The sequence below is a fragment of the Canis lupus genome, chromosome 4, assembly GCF_048164855.1.
Source record: "Canis lupus baileyi chromosome 4, mCanLup2.hap1, whole genome shotgun sequence".
Taxonomy (NCBI): domain Eukaryota; kingdom Metazoa; phylum Chordata; class Mammalia; order Carnivora; family Canidae; genus Canis; species Canis lupus.
In genome coordinates this window covers 30,026,115-30,037,564 of record NC_132841.1, presented here as the reverse complement: position 1 = coordinate 30,037,564, position 11,450 = coordinate 30,026,115, and the positions used below count along the sequence as shown (strand labels likewise).

General features: G+C 47.8%; 1 protein-coding gene and 1 long non-coding RNA gene across 6 annotated transcripts in view; one reads left to right on the top strand and one right to left on the bottom strand.

Moving 5' to 3' along the window:
- The first annotated feature begins 408 nt into the window (after positions 1 to 408).
- TMEM254 (transmembrane protein 254) lies at positions 409 to 8,751 on the top strand. The gene is made up of 4 exons (XM_072823780.1): positions 409 to 546; positions 2,595 to 2,698; positions 2,890 to 2,949; positions 6,859 to 8,751. The coding sequence occupies exons 1-4, from the start codon at positions 457 to 459 to the stop codon at positions 6,977 to 6,979; spliced, it is 375 nt and encodes a 124-aa protein (XP_072679881.1). The 5' UTR covers positions 409 to 456; the 3' UTR covers positions 6,980 to 8,751.
- The window catches only part of LOC140632100 (uncharacterized), a 27,070-nt gene continuing 18,598 nt past the window's right edge, over positions 2,979 to 11,450 (bottom strand). For 3 of the 5 annotated variants that reach the window (XR_012029632.1, XR_012029633.1, XR_012029628.1), the window contains one exon: positions 9,530 to 9,606. This is a non-coding gene — a long non-coding RNA (uncharacterized lncRNA). Of the gene's footprint in view, positions 5,098 to 9,080; positions 9,397 to 9,529; positions 9,607 to 11,450 lie in introns of those variants that run through there. The other 2 variants (XR_012029629.1, XR_012029630.1) reach the window with 2 other exon arrangements.

Sequence of the window (11,450 nt, the reverse complement as noted above, 5' to 3'; positions counted from 1 at the left end):
GATGGGTGCCGCCCCACTCATGAACCTTTCAGTAAAGGCCAATGTGACCTTTCAAGCTACTCAGTCGAAGTTGTGTTGTTTAAGGGCGACAACGAGTCGCAGGGGGAGGACGGGAGGCCAGGTCGCCTACTGCACAGCCGTGCGCCCAAGGCCCGCGCAGTCGGGCTCCGCACACCTTCTCCGACCAAGAGGAGGAGCATCACTTCTCTCGGGGTCGCGGTCACCGGGGGCGGAAAGCAGCGTGTCTTCCCACATCTTTCCCAAAGGCCCGGGAAAAGCGAGACTCTCAGAGGGGGTCTCCCCAGGGCCCTCCCGCTGCCCGCGGAGCTCCCGAGCCCGCAGGTGCCTCCGGCTCGCGGGAGGGAGGAGCGCCCCGGGCCCCGCCCCCGCCCCGGGCCCCGCCCCCGAGCCCCGCGCAGAGCCGCAGCCTCGCGGTCCGGCGGGGGCGCCGCAGGGATGGCGCCGGCGGCCGGCGGCGAGGCGCACTTCCAGAGGGGCAGTCTGCCCTGGTTCACCGCCATCGCCCTGTCCTTCGGGTATTACACGGTGAGGGCAGCGGGGAGCCGCCCCGCGAGCACAGCGAGCGCTCCCCGGAGGGGCCCCGCGCCGGTCGGCCCCGAGCGGCTGCGCAGGCGCAGTCGGGCTCCGCGCGCTGGGAGGACGCGCAGGCGCACTGGCCCGCCTCTGCCCACGGCCCCGAGGAACCAGTTAGCCAGGCTTTCCCGGGATGGGGATGGGGCGGGGGCGGCTCCCCACCCCGAGACTCCGCGTGTAGCTCTTTCAAGATGGTGGTGACGAAGTCCGAGGCCGGCAGGGCCGCTTCCGCCTACTTCCGTCCGGCCAGACGTTTGCCCGCCTTGGTCACCGTCCTGGCACTGGGCTACATGGCGGTGAGGCGCGCGGCGGGGCGGCGCGTGTCTTTTGGCCCGCCGGGCCCCCGTAGGCCGAGAGGCTGGTGGTGCGCCTGCGCGGCCGGCGGTTGCCTAGGTTACTAGCACGCGCGGGAGGTCGGTGGGCCCCCCGGGCCGGGGTCCGCTCGGGCCGCCTCGCCTCTGCGGCCCCGCCCCGCCGCGGCCCCCGCGGCCCCCGCGGCCCCCGCGCCCCGGCCGAGAGCGAGCAGAGTTCGCCGGGGAGGAAGGCAGGCCGCCGGGCCGCCGGGCCTCCGGGCCTCCGAGACGGGATGCTAGGGGCCGGCAGTTGGGGGTTGCTCGGAAAACGGGGTGAGGCCTGAAGGAGGGACACAGGGGTCATGAATGTGACGGCGGGGCTGTGGGCTGAGGAAGGGGGAGGGGCCGCCGCGACTGACACCGTCTGTCTGTCCTTTAAAGGATCAGCCCGGGTGGCCCAGGGCGTGACCCCGGGGTCGCGGGATCGAGCCCCACCTCGGGGTCCCTGCAGGGAGCCTGGGTCTCTGCCTCTCTCGTGGATAAATAAATAAAATCTTTAAAAATAATACTAATAATTTAAAAAGGGATGATAGGAAAGACGCCCGGAGGCGTAGGCCGGGGACTATGTTGATGTAATGGAGAAGAGAGGCAGGAGGTCCCGGACCCCAGGACCCCGGGAGCCTGGGATGGGTCGTCGGGTCCCGTCTCCCGGGCTCGGGTTCCCTCCTCCGTAAAATTCGGTGTCGAACTGGAAAATTGTGGGAGGTGCGTTTCTGTCCTATGATTCTGGCTTCCTGACTAGTCAGAAAGTAAGAGGGAGGAGAGCTGTGGGGCCTTAGAATCTGGCAGGTGCTGCCCCTTCCATTCCCTCGGGGTTTGGGGGGGGTGGGAAGAGGCAGGGATGTTTTGGGCTTTATTTATGTTTCAGATGCCAATGGCTGAGATCTGCACGGGGCAATGAGTTTGGATCTGTGGACCCTGAATGCTCAGAAAAAACCTAAGCTGGCAGAGATTATGACATAGGGAGGAAGGGAAGGTTGGTCAGATAACAAAAGCCTAATACAGTTGGGTAGTTGCTGTTAGGGCCTCTTGTACTGGTTTTCCAGCTCTGGGAAGTGGATCGTTCCTGGTTTTTAGATGTGGGAAGAGTGAAAGGAGAAAAAGGGATTCTAAATTAAATGGGGGTTTGGCTCAAGCCATGGCTTCTGCTGTAAAGAAGCTAGCCAGGGCATAGAAACTTAAAATTTATGAACAACCTGTATGAAATAATGTTTAAAGTATTTTATTTATTCATGACAGACACACACACAGAGAGAGAGGCCTAGACATAGCAGAGGGAGAAGCAGGCTCCATGTAGGGAGCCCGATGCAGAACTCGATCCCAGGACCCCAGGATCACGCGCTGGAATGAAGGCAGATGCTCAACCACTGTGCCACCCAGGGATTCCCTGAAATAATGTTTTTGGTGGAATTCAATAAGAGTAAAAGTCAGTCAGCCTGGGCCCTGAGTCTGATAACCACGGAGCTTCCTCTGCATTAATCTCGCGGTGGCGTAGCTTTTAGAAAACAAAAGTGGAGAATGGAAGCCCAGAGATCCTTTGGTCTCTGGTCTTTCTCGTAGAATCAGGATTGTTTCACAGTCTCAAAAATAAGCATTTGCTAATTTAAGTGACCTACTAGGTATCACGTGCCTCTGGTTCTCTTGCAGTGGGTTGTCTTCTGGCCTCAGAGTGTCCCTTATCAGAGCCTCGGACCCTTGGGCCTCTTCACTCAGTACTTGGTGGACCATCATCACACCCTCTTGCACAGCGGGTAAGGAGGGCTCCAGAAATGGGATGTGGACCCTACAGCACCAGTCCTACTGTCTATCTGGAAGGCCTGCACTTGCCTTTAGATATCTTAAGAGTGTTGCTGGTTCACATTAAGGCACCTTTTTGAGGTTTCTGTGTTAGATTCCATCAGCAGATAACCATCACCCTAAGCTAGGCTGACTTTTGTTTCAGGTATTGGCTTGCCTGGCTGATTCACGTGGGAGAGTCCTTGTACGCCATGTTTTTGTGCAAGTAAGTGTTTTTTTTTTTTTTTTTTTTAAGATTTTATTTGAGTGAGAGAGACCACAAGCAGGGGGAGGGGCAGAGGGAGTGGGAGAAGCAGGGAGCCCCATGTGGGGCCCCACCCCAGGACCCTGAGATCATGACCTGAGCCCAAGGCAGATGTTTAACCAGCTGAGCCACCCAAGCGTCCCACAAGTAAGTGTTTTTATTTTTATTTTATTTTTTAATATTTTATTTATTTATTCATGAGCAACAGAGAGAGAGAGAGGCAGAGACACAGGCTGAGGGAGAAGCAGGCTCCATGCAGGGAGCCTGACGTCGGATTGGATCCTGGGTCTTCAGGATCATGCCCTGGGCCAACTGAGCCACCCGGGCTCCCCCCCCCCCCCCTTTTTTTTTTTAATATTTTAAGTCTTTTTAATAGGTCTTTATCGCTTTTCTCTTGGTATCTAATACGAGTTGAGAGTAGCCACATTTAAATAATTCATGCATTTGTAGGCGGAGTAGAGTCGAATCTCCACACCTAATACTGAGCCCAGCGCCAGGGGAGTACTCAGTGACTATTTAATGAATGGATTCATTTCACTTGTGTTAGCTACTCAGTTATTTAGTACTTAATTTAGATGATTTTTCTCATTAAAGAAAATTCCCTGTTAGCTCCACCTATAGCAAAGATTTGGAGGTTGCCTTCTAGTTTGACAAAGAGCCAGTTTATTGACGGAGCCTAATGATTCTCAACCCTAGTTTCACAACTGAATCGCCTGAGGAGCTTTTTTGAAATATACACGTGTGGTTTCCAGATCCAGAAATCTCGGTTTAGTGGGCCTTGCCTCAGCAATTGGAATCTATTATTTTTTTTTTAAGCTCCATAGATGACTCTGGGATGCATTGCAAGCTGGAAAAGCCTCTCAGCTCCACCCAGCAGAGCAGCTGTACGTTAATACTATGTGAGGGTCCTAGGAAAGATTCTCTCGACATTAGTGCTTCATGTAACCATGTACAGACAGTAAAGTGTGATGAAGAGGTGGTTACAGTAATGCCAGATTACTTTACAGTTAATTTTCTCTGGTCAAGATGAACTATCACCCCTATTACTATTGTATTACTTATAAAAGTGAGAAATAAGATACTTTATAACAACCATGTTGTAATAATAATAATATTTACTGAGTGCACACTATGCCAGACACTTGCTAAGTGCTTTAAAGAGATAATGTTATTCTACTGGTTTATGAAACAGACTGGATTTTCCAGGAGAGGAGCAGAAAGCAGCTTTGTTCTTTCTCACCCCGTGGATTGTTGCTTCTCTCCCACCCTAGCCCTGGATGAAATCTGAAGCACTTCCCAGTCACTATCTGATACTCGCCAGCCTAAGTCCAGGCTATTTATTAAAAGCATAAACTGGAACCTAAGTCAGAATGTCTCTTGTCATCCAGCTGGGGCCCAGGAGCCAATAGAAGAGAGTGTAGTTGGTGCCTTCTCTCTGAGGCGCCTCTTTTTCCTGTTCACTAGCAACAGTTGCTTGTGGTCCATTGGGTGGGAACAGTGAGGGGAAACGGCACGCTTCTGCCTTGTGTCAGGCAGCTGCGAGCTATGGATGTTGCATACCTGGTGTTGGTTCTTTTGCTCCAGGGGGGCCCGGGTGGATTTTGAAAAACCAGCCATCTTTAGGGATGGCCCTCCTGTAGTTGCCTCTGTGGTTCCTTCAGATGCCGCCTCCAGCCTGCCACATGCAGATTCCCCTCAGGATCTGTGGTTGGGGAGAGTTGTTCCTTTACTGACATCTCTTCTGCCCTTCAGTTAGGGCCTCTGGGGCAGGGTCCCTTTGAAGCCCACCTGTGTCTCTGGCCTCCCAGCAGATCTGAACAGCTCAGAGTAACACCTGCCTTCCCCCTCCAACAGGATAAACCCATGAGTGCATGCAGTTCCCACTGCAGAATCCGATACTAATCTCTTCCCCTGAATTCCAGGGGACTCAGGGCAAGCTCTCCAAGTAGTTGAAGCTGTTCTTGGAGCTTGACTTAGAATAGGAAGTGCTCCAGCGCTCTTTGCAGTGGTCCCTTCAGCCTCGCAGCAGAATTTTAGCTTGGAGGAGTGTGGTCTAACCTCTCGGACACCAGTACTTGACACCCATTCTGTTAGTGGCATTTGGAGCCTCTAAAGAAAACCAAAAGACTCAAATTTAACATTTTGCTGTCCAGGTCTTTGAAGGGTAGAGGGAGAACAGGCCTAGAGAGCTTAGGTGACTGTTACTGTGCTCTTGAGATCATTTCTATAAGGATCGCGTGTTGCAGTAAATCGCTTGTCACTGTACACCAGAATAAATGCTCCCTTTGAATTATGAATGAACAAATAAATTTAAGTGAATCCAGCAATAAAAAGGAATTGGTGAATTCCTTTTAACCAGAGAGAAGATCGGACTATATGTTTGACTTTATAGCCACCATAGTATATGTACATATATACTATAACTTTCTCTATTGTCACATATGCCTGTTTTTCCATGTCTGTACCTATGAATTTACCTCATTCATTTTCTTAGTGCGCAGTATTCTATTAAATGGATGTGTCTTAGTGTAGCTCACAAATCCCCCCCCCCCCCGCTTTGGTAGACTTCTAAGTCTTTCATTTTTTATTAAGTAATACTGCATGAACATGAATTCTGCTGGCCCTTGTGTTGTTGCTGATTAAAGGGAAAGCTTGTAACATTTTGCATGAGGTTTCTTCTAGAGTTGTGTAGACCTCCTCTATCAGAGTAAGGAAGTTCCATCCTATTTCTTAGTTCCAGAACTTACATTCAGAATGGATGTTTTAATTTTTCTCCTTTAATCTGCTAGTGTGGGAAATTATTTCTACATATATTATTTTAAAATTTTGTTTTAAATTAGAAGTTATCCACATGAGACTTATTTATATACAGATGAGACTAGCAAGCCATTCACTTCAGTTGAGATATTTTCTTTTGAGCTTTGTTTTAGGCAGTTTAGTTTGGATGACTGCAGTGAGATGTTTATTATCATTAGGTGCCAGACTGTTTACTAAGCACTTTGTGTGTGTTATTTTATAAATCATCAAAACTTGCTAAGATAAATACTGATATTTCTTTCTTTCTTTCTTTCTTTCTTTCTTTCTTTCTTTCTTTCTTTCTTTCTTTCTTTCTTTCTTTCTTTCTTTCTTTCTTATTCTATTCATTCATGAGAGATACACAGAGGGGGGGTGGGGCAGAGGGAGAAGCAGGCTCCATGCAGGGAGCCCAACGTGAGACTCGATACCAGGTCCCCAGGATCAGGCCCTGGGCTGAAGGCGGCGCTAAACCGTTGAGCCACCCAGGCTGCCCCTTTTTTAAGATTTTTATTTATTTGAGAGAGAGCACGAGGGGGCAGGGAAGGGGGGAGAGGGAGAAGGACTCTGGGATTATGACTTGAGCCAAAGGCAGACATTTAACCAAGTGAGCCACCAGTTGGTGGCTGATATTCCTGTTTTTCAGAGGAGGAAACAGATACTGAGAGAGAATGAGTGTGACTTGCCCAGCATCACAGCTAGTAGTTGGCCTAGCTAGGATTTTCATTTGCTCTGCCTTCAACAAAACACTTCCTCTAAAGCCATTCCAGTGCTTTTTTTATCCCTGTCTGCTCTTCAAAGTCTCATGAGAAATCGGTTTATAATACCATGCCCTTGGCAGTAGCCACACCACATCCGAGGGAAGAGTGTGCCATCCTAAATGCACAAGAAAAATAAAAATAAATGAGCTAACCATGTGAGTTAAGAAGTTGGAGGAAAATGGCAAAATAAACCTAATGCAAATAAATAGAAGGAATACATTTTTTAAAAAATGGAAGACAGTAACTCTTATGAAACCATAACGTTAAAATTCTGCTGGTTAAGTTTTTTTCTTTTTTCCTTTTTTCTTTTTTTTAGGTCTAAAGGCATCACGAATGGTCGGGCTCAACTACTCTGGTTCCTACAAACTTTCCTCTTTGGAATAGCATCTCTCTCCATCTTGATTGCTTACAGACCAAAACGCCAAAAACAAACTTAAAGAAGATATCTAAAAGCTTTCTCTATACTTTGACATTCAGCTTCACCGTTTTGGGGGTGGGAGGGATGCTGGGGGTGCTGGAGTTTACTTGATCTTTCTACTTTCCAGAAATTTAAGACCCTCTGGTTATTCATCATTCTTTCATACGCTCTGGTTGAGCTTGGCTAGAGAAGCGAAAAGGATTTCAGCTTTCCAATTCTGCAGACTCACTTTTGTGGCAGAGGGCCCCCAGCTCCCTTCTTGGGGTCTTTGGCAGTGTTGATGCTCTTTGTGTCATCTGGTTTAAGCTGTGTGCTAAAATTGCTTGTTGGTATGACTTTGCTCCCACCTTCTGACTTAAGACACCATACCTTGACCACCCCACCTTAGCTCTCCTTTCCCCAGATTTCGTGTACCTTTCTGAACCAGGACAGAGTAACATTTCTACAACACATCCATTCCACATACACTGGGCACCTGTGAAGCAGGATCTTATCTTCCCAAACTCCCATTTTTCACACACCAAGAAAGATAAGGTTAAGATAAGCAAGTGCCAGGAATGGGCCAGGCCGAGCAGTAACATAGAGGCACAGAGGACAGGCTGAGGACCAGGAGGAAAGGATGGGGCAATGCCTTCCCTTAATCCAGCCAGGAGCGATCCTTCCCTCCACGTAGCCCCTTGGACACAGCACTCAGTGGTGTGCAGGGGTCTGATGGCCGCTGCTAGATGGCTCCTTCTGGTCGGGAGCACATTTTAGCTTGATTTCTTTTCTCAGGACCTGTCCCATTGCCTTGTACACAGGTGTTCTATCAGTATTTTCTGGTCCTCTGAATGAAAACTTTCCACTAGTTCAGTATCATTCCAGTTGTTACAGGAAAACTGCAGAACCCACTCAGTGTATTCTCTTCTCAAAGGAGCACAGGCCTGCCCTTGACTGGTGGTACCACCACTCTGTGGGTCCCCCGGTAGGGAACTGGTGTCTTTTTCATACTTGCCTATTCTTAGTCACTTTCTTTTTCTTTTTTTTTTTTTTTAAGATTTTATTTGAGAGAGAGAGGCAGAGGGAGAAGCAGGCTCCATGCAGGGAGCCTGATATGGGACTCGATCCTGGGTCTCCAGGCTCATGCCCTGGGCTGAAGCCTGCACCAAACCGCTGAGCCACCCGGGCTGCCCCTCTTAGTCACTTTCTACAGATTGTAATGTCTCCCTCCAGCTCCAGCTTACTCACAGACATTCCTGAGCTAGAGATTCTAACTGGGAGCTACTTACTACCTCTCCTACTCACCTGACTAGACCTTTTTACTACTAGTGACTGGCAAAATGACTCTGTCACCTAAGGGCCATAAGGGTTCCTTTTCTGGAGGACCACCTGCCTGCCACCTTCTCTAGGCACTAGACCTTATTTCCCATCTGTGATGTGGTAGGGCATGTTCTCTGCCTTAAGCAAACATTTATGAGAGACAGTCCCCTCCCCCCAAAAAGAGACCTCAAGTAAAACTACAAGCCTGAAAGGTTATGGATTATGGGTTGTTTCTGGTGGAGATCACTTTCTACAACTAAATCTCCATTTTTCCTGTTTCCTCTTGTGTTGAAGGGGTTGCCTTTTGGTAAAGAAAAAGATTTTTAATCGTAGAGTTAAATATCATGGAAATCCCAGACAGATTTTTTTAAAAGCATGGTCCTCTGGAAAGAGAAATAGTAATGACGGTAATGTTAACGGTGACAGCAACAATATGGCAGATTATTGAATGAAATGAATTAACTCGAATAAATGCTGTGAATTGTCTCCAAATGCTTTTTTTTGTATGTCAGTTTTGTTATATTGTCACGTATTTGATTCTACATTTTCCCAAGTAGTCTCTATTATGGAACTGTGTGTACAGTTCAATAATCAAGACTTTTTTTCATTGATAAAGTAGAGTGCCCTAGTTGGAGGGCATATGCTGTGCTCCTCTTTAGGTTTATAGAGCTGCCCAGAGCCCACTTAACTCCACGCACACTGAGTCATGGCTGGGCATGAGTATCTTCTTTCATTATAGGATTTGTCCTCCTTCTGTTTTCATCTACATTTTATTCAGCATCTGATAGAGTCTATGCAGCAAGTAAGAGGAGTATTTTTACTTTTTATTTTTTTATTTATTATTTTTTTTAATTTATTTTTACTTTTTAGATGCCAAAAGTATAAAATCTTGTCCTCATATGGGGTATTATAATGGCTTCCAGCAAAGAAGGATCTTAATGAGCAAATGGTGTGGCTCACTTTATAGACTCATAAAGTGCCTCCCACTGAGGAGAAGTAATCCACATCACATCAGTAGAGGCCAGATTCCAACTGGATGTTGTGTTTCTCCTGTCCTCCAAGGTCCAGGTGCATAGAAGTTAAGTCATTGAAGCAAAAAGTAAGCAAAAAAATGGAGACATTGTCTTCATGTTGAAGCTGTAATGGTGACATGGGAGAAACATCCTTGTTGAGTTTGGATAAGAAAAGGCCAGAGAGGGATCCCTGGGTGGCGCAGCGGTTTAGCGCCTGCCTTTGGCCCGGGGCGTGATCCTGGAGACCAAGGATCGAATCCCACGTCGGGCTCCCGGTGCATGGAGCCTGCTTCTCCCTCTGCCTATGTCTCTGCTTCTCTCTCTCTCTGTGTGACTATCATAAATAAATAAAAATTTATTAAAAAAAAAAAGAAAAGAAAAGGCCAGAGGCATCTTCACGAAGCAACTGTGGAAGGCCGACAAACAACTATTTTCCTACCTCCTGCACATACCCAGAAGATGTCAAGAGCATGGGTAGTTGGGAAAGCAAAAAAGAGAGGACTAATGGAAAAACCCACAACTAATGACCTCAGCACCAGTGTACAGTTCTTCCTTGTAAACATCCTGCGTGTTCAGGACTGCACGCAGTCTACATCTAAACATGGTTTTCAAGCCATGGTTTTAAAACAAGTCCTGGGCTTAAGAGGTCATATTCCAGATGTGTAGAGATGGCTCTTGAGCAAAGCAACCTGCCGTCAGAGCCCTACCTGTTTACCCAGAGGGTCTGAAAGCACAAAAGAGAAGTTGGAGAACCTGCCACTGAGATTAGAGAATACAGGGCAGTCACATTTTTATCTTTGCCTGGGCCCTTCCTGGAACCTTGTTAAAGCTCTTAGTTTAGCATAAATATCATGTATCCTTCCCTTATTGGCACAGACAAAAAGATGTTAGTAGGGCAGCTGAGTAATTGTAAGCATCCGAGACACCTCTGCAAGGCTCCTTATCCACATCAAATTGGGAATTACGGTTCTCTCTTCATCAAGGTTGGACAGTAAGGGACTGTAATCATTTCATGTGTCTCTTTATGAGGAAGAGATCTATCCTGATTCCATAGTGCATACTTGCAAATCCTACCCAAAATACTGTGCTTGTAATTTCTATAAACGTTTTAAGATGGCTCCTGAGCTTGTTTAATAGGATTGAGTATACCAATTGCCTCATTTTTGTTTGTAGTGAGTCATGAAGGTGGATTAGGGGAAATATCTTGAACACTCTAATATCCTTCAGAAAAATGTTCATGACACTGTCGGGGTGGGAGATTGCGCTGTGAATGGAGGTTTCGGTCCCGGGATTCATGAGGATCCAAGTTCCAATTAAGACAGAAGGAAAGTAGCAAGCTTGAAGCAGTTTATTATTTTTTTAAGATTTTATTTATTAGAGCTCATGAGTAAGGGGGAAGGGAAGAGACAGAAGCAGACTCCCCACTGAGCAGGGAGCTCAATGCAGGACTTGATCCCGGGGTCCTCGGATCATTGAGAGGAAGGCAGACACTTAACCAACTGAGCCACCCAGGTGCCCCTGAAGCAGGTTATTATAGCAGAAGTACACTCTCAAGGTGGGAGAGCAGGGAGGTCCCTCGAAGTGGGACCAGCCCCTGGGTTGTTTTGGGATTGGATATTAATGGGTCTCTGGGCTGGGAAGAGCTGTGAAGTCCCAGTGGGTTAGTCTCTGAAGGGGGCTGCTTCCAATCTTTCCGGGAAAGTCCTCCCACAGGTTGGATTTGTTCTGGAGTGATCAGGACAGCCTTTCTCCACGGGTGGGGCTGTACCCGCAATGTAAATACATTATAATGAGTCTAGGGGTTACCCTAGGGCAGGACCAGAGACAGGAGGAGAGCCCAGGTTCTGCACCCGTGGCTCTTGATCTGGGCCCAAGGTCTTAGAAGCCACATGGTCAGGATGCTGAGCTCTCCGGCTTATAATGTAGCATTTTTTTAATCTGTCACCATCCCTGCCTCCAGCTCTAGTCTCTATCATTTCCCTTCAAGGACTTGGGGCTCTGCTTTGGGCCTTCCTTCCACTGCTCAGATCTAGCTTCTACCTAACAAAAAAGAACTTTCACTTTTTCTTTGTACCAAGGTGTTGCATGAGATGTTTCTAGTAAAAAGAAATTAGTTGATAAAAATTCCCACTAAAATTGAAATCTTGACATTGCTATAAATGAGAGTAATGCATCTAT

Excerpts from the sequence above, each read along its gene's own strand:
- TMEM254 (XM_072823780.1), top strand. The coding sequence starts at position 457 with ATGGCGCCGGCGGCCGGCGGCGAGGCGCACTTCCAGAGGGGCAGTCTG. Across the intron at positions 547-2,594 it reads TGTCCTTCGGGTATTACACG|TGGGTTGTCTTCTGGCCTCA; the intron begins GTGAGGGCAGCG and ends GTTCTCTTGCAG. Across the intron at positions 2,699-2,889 it reads CACACCCTCTTGCACAGCGG|GTATTGGCTTGCCTGGCTGA; the intron begins GTAAGGAGGGCT and ends CTTTTGTTTCAG.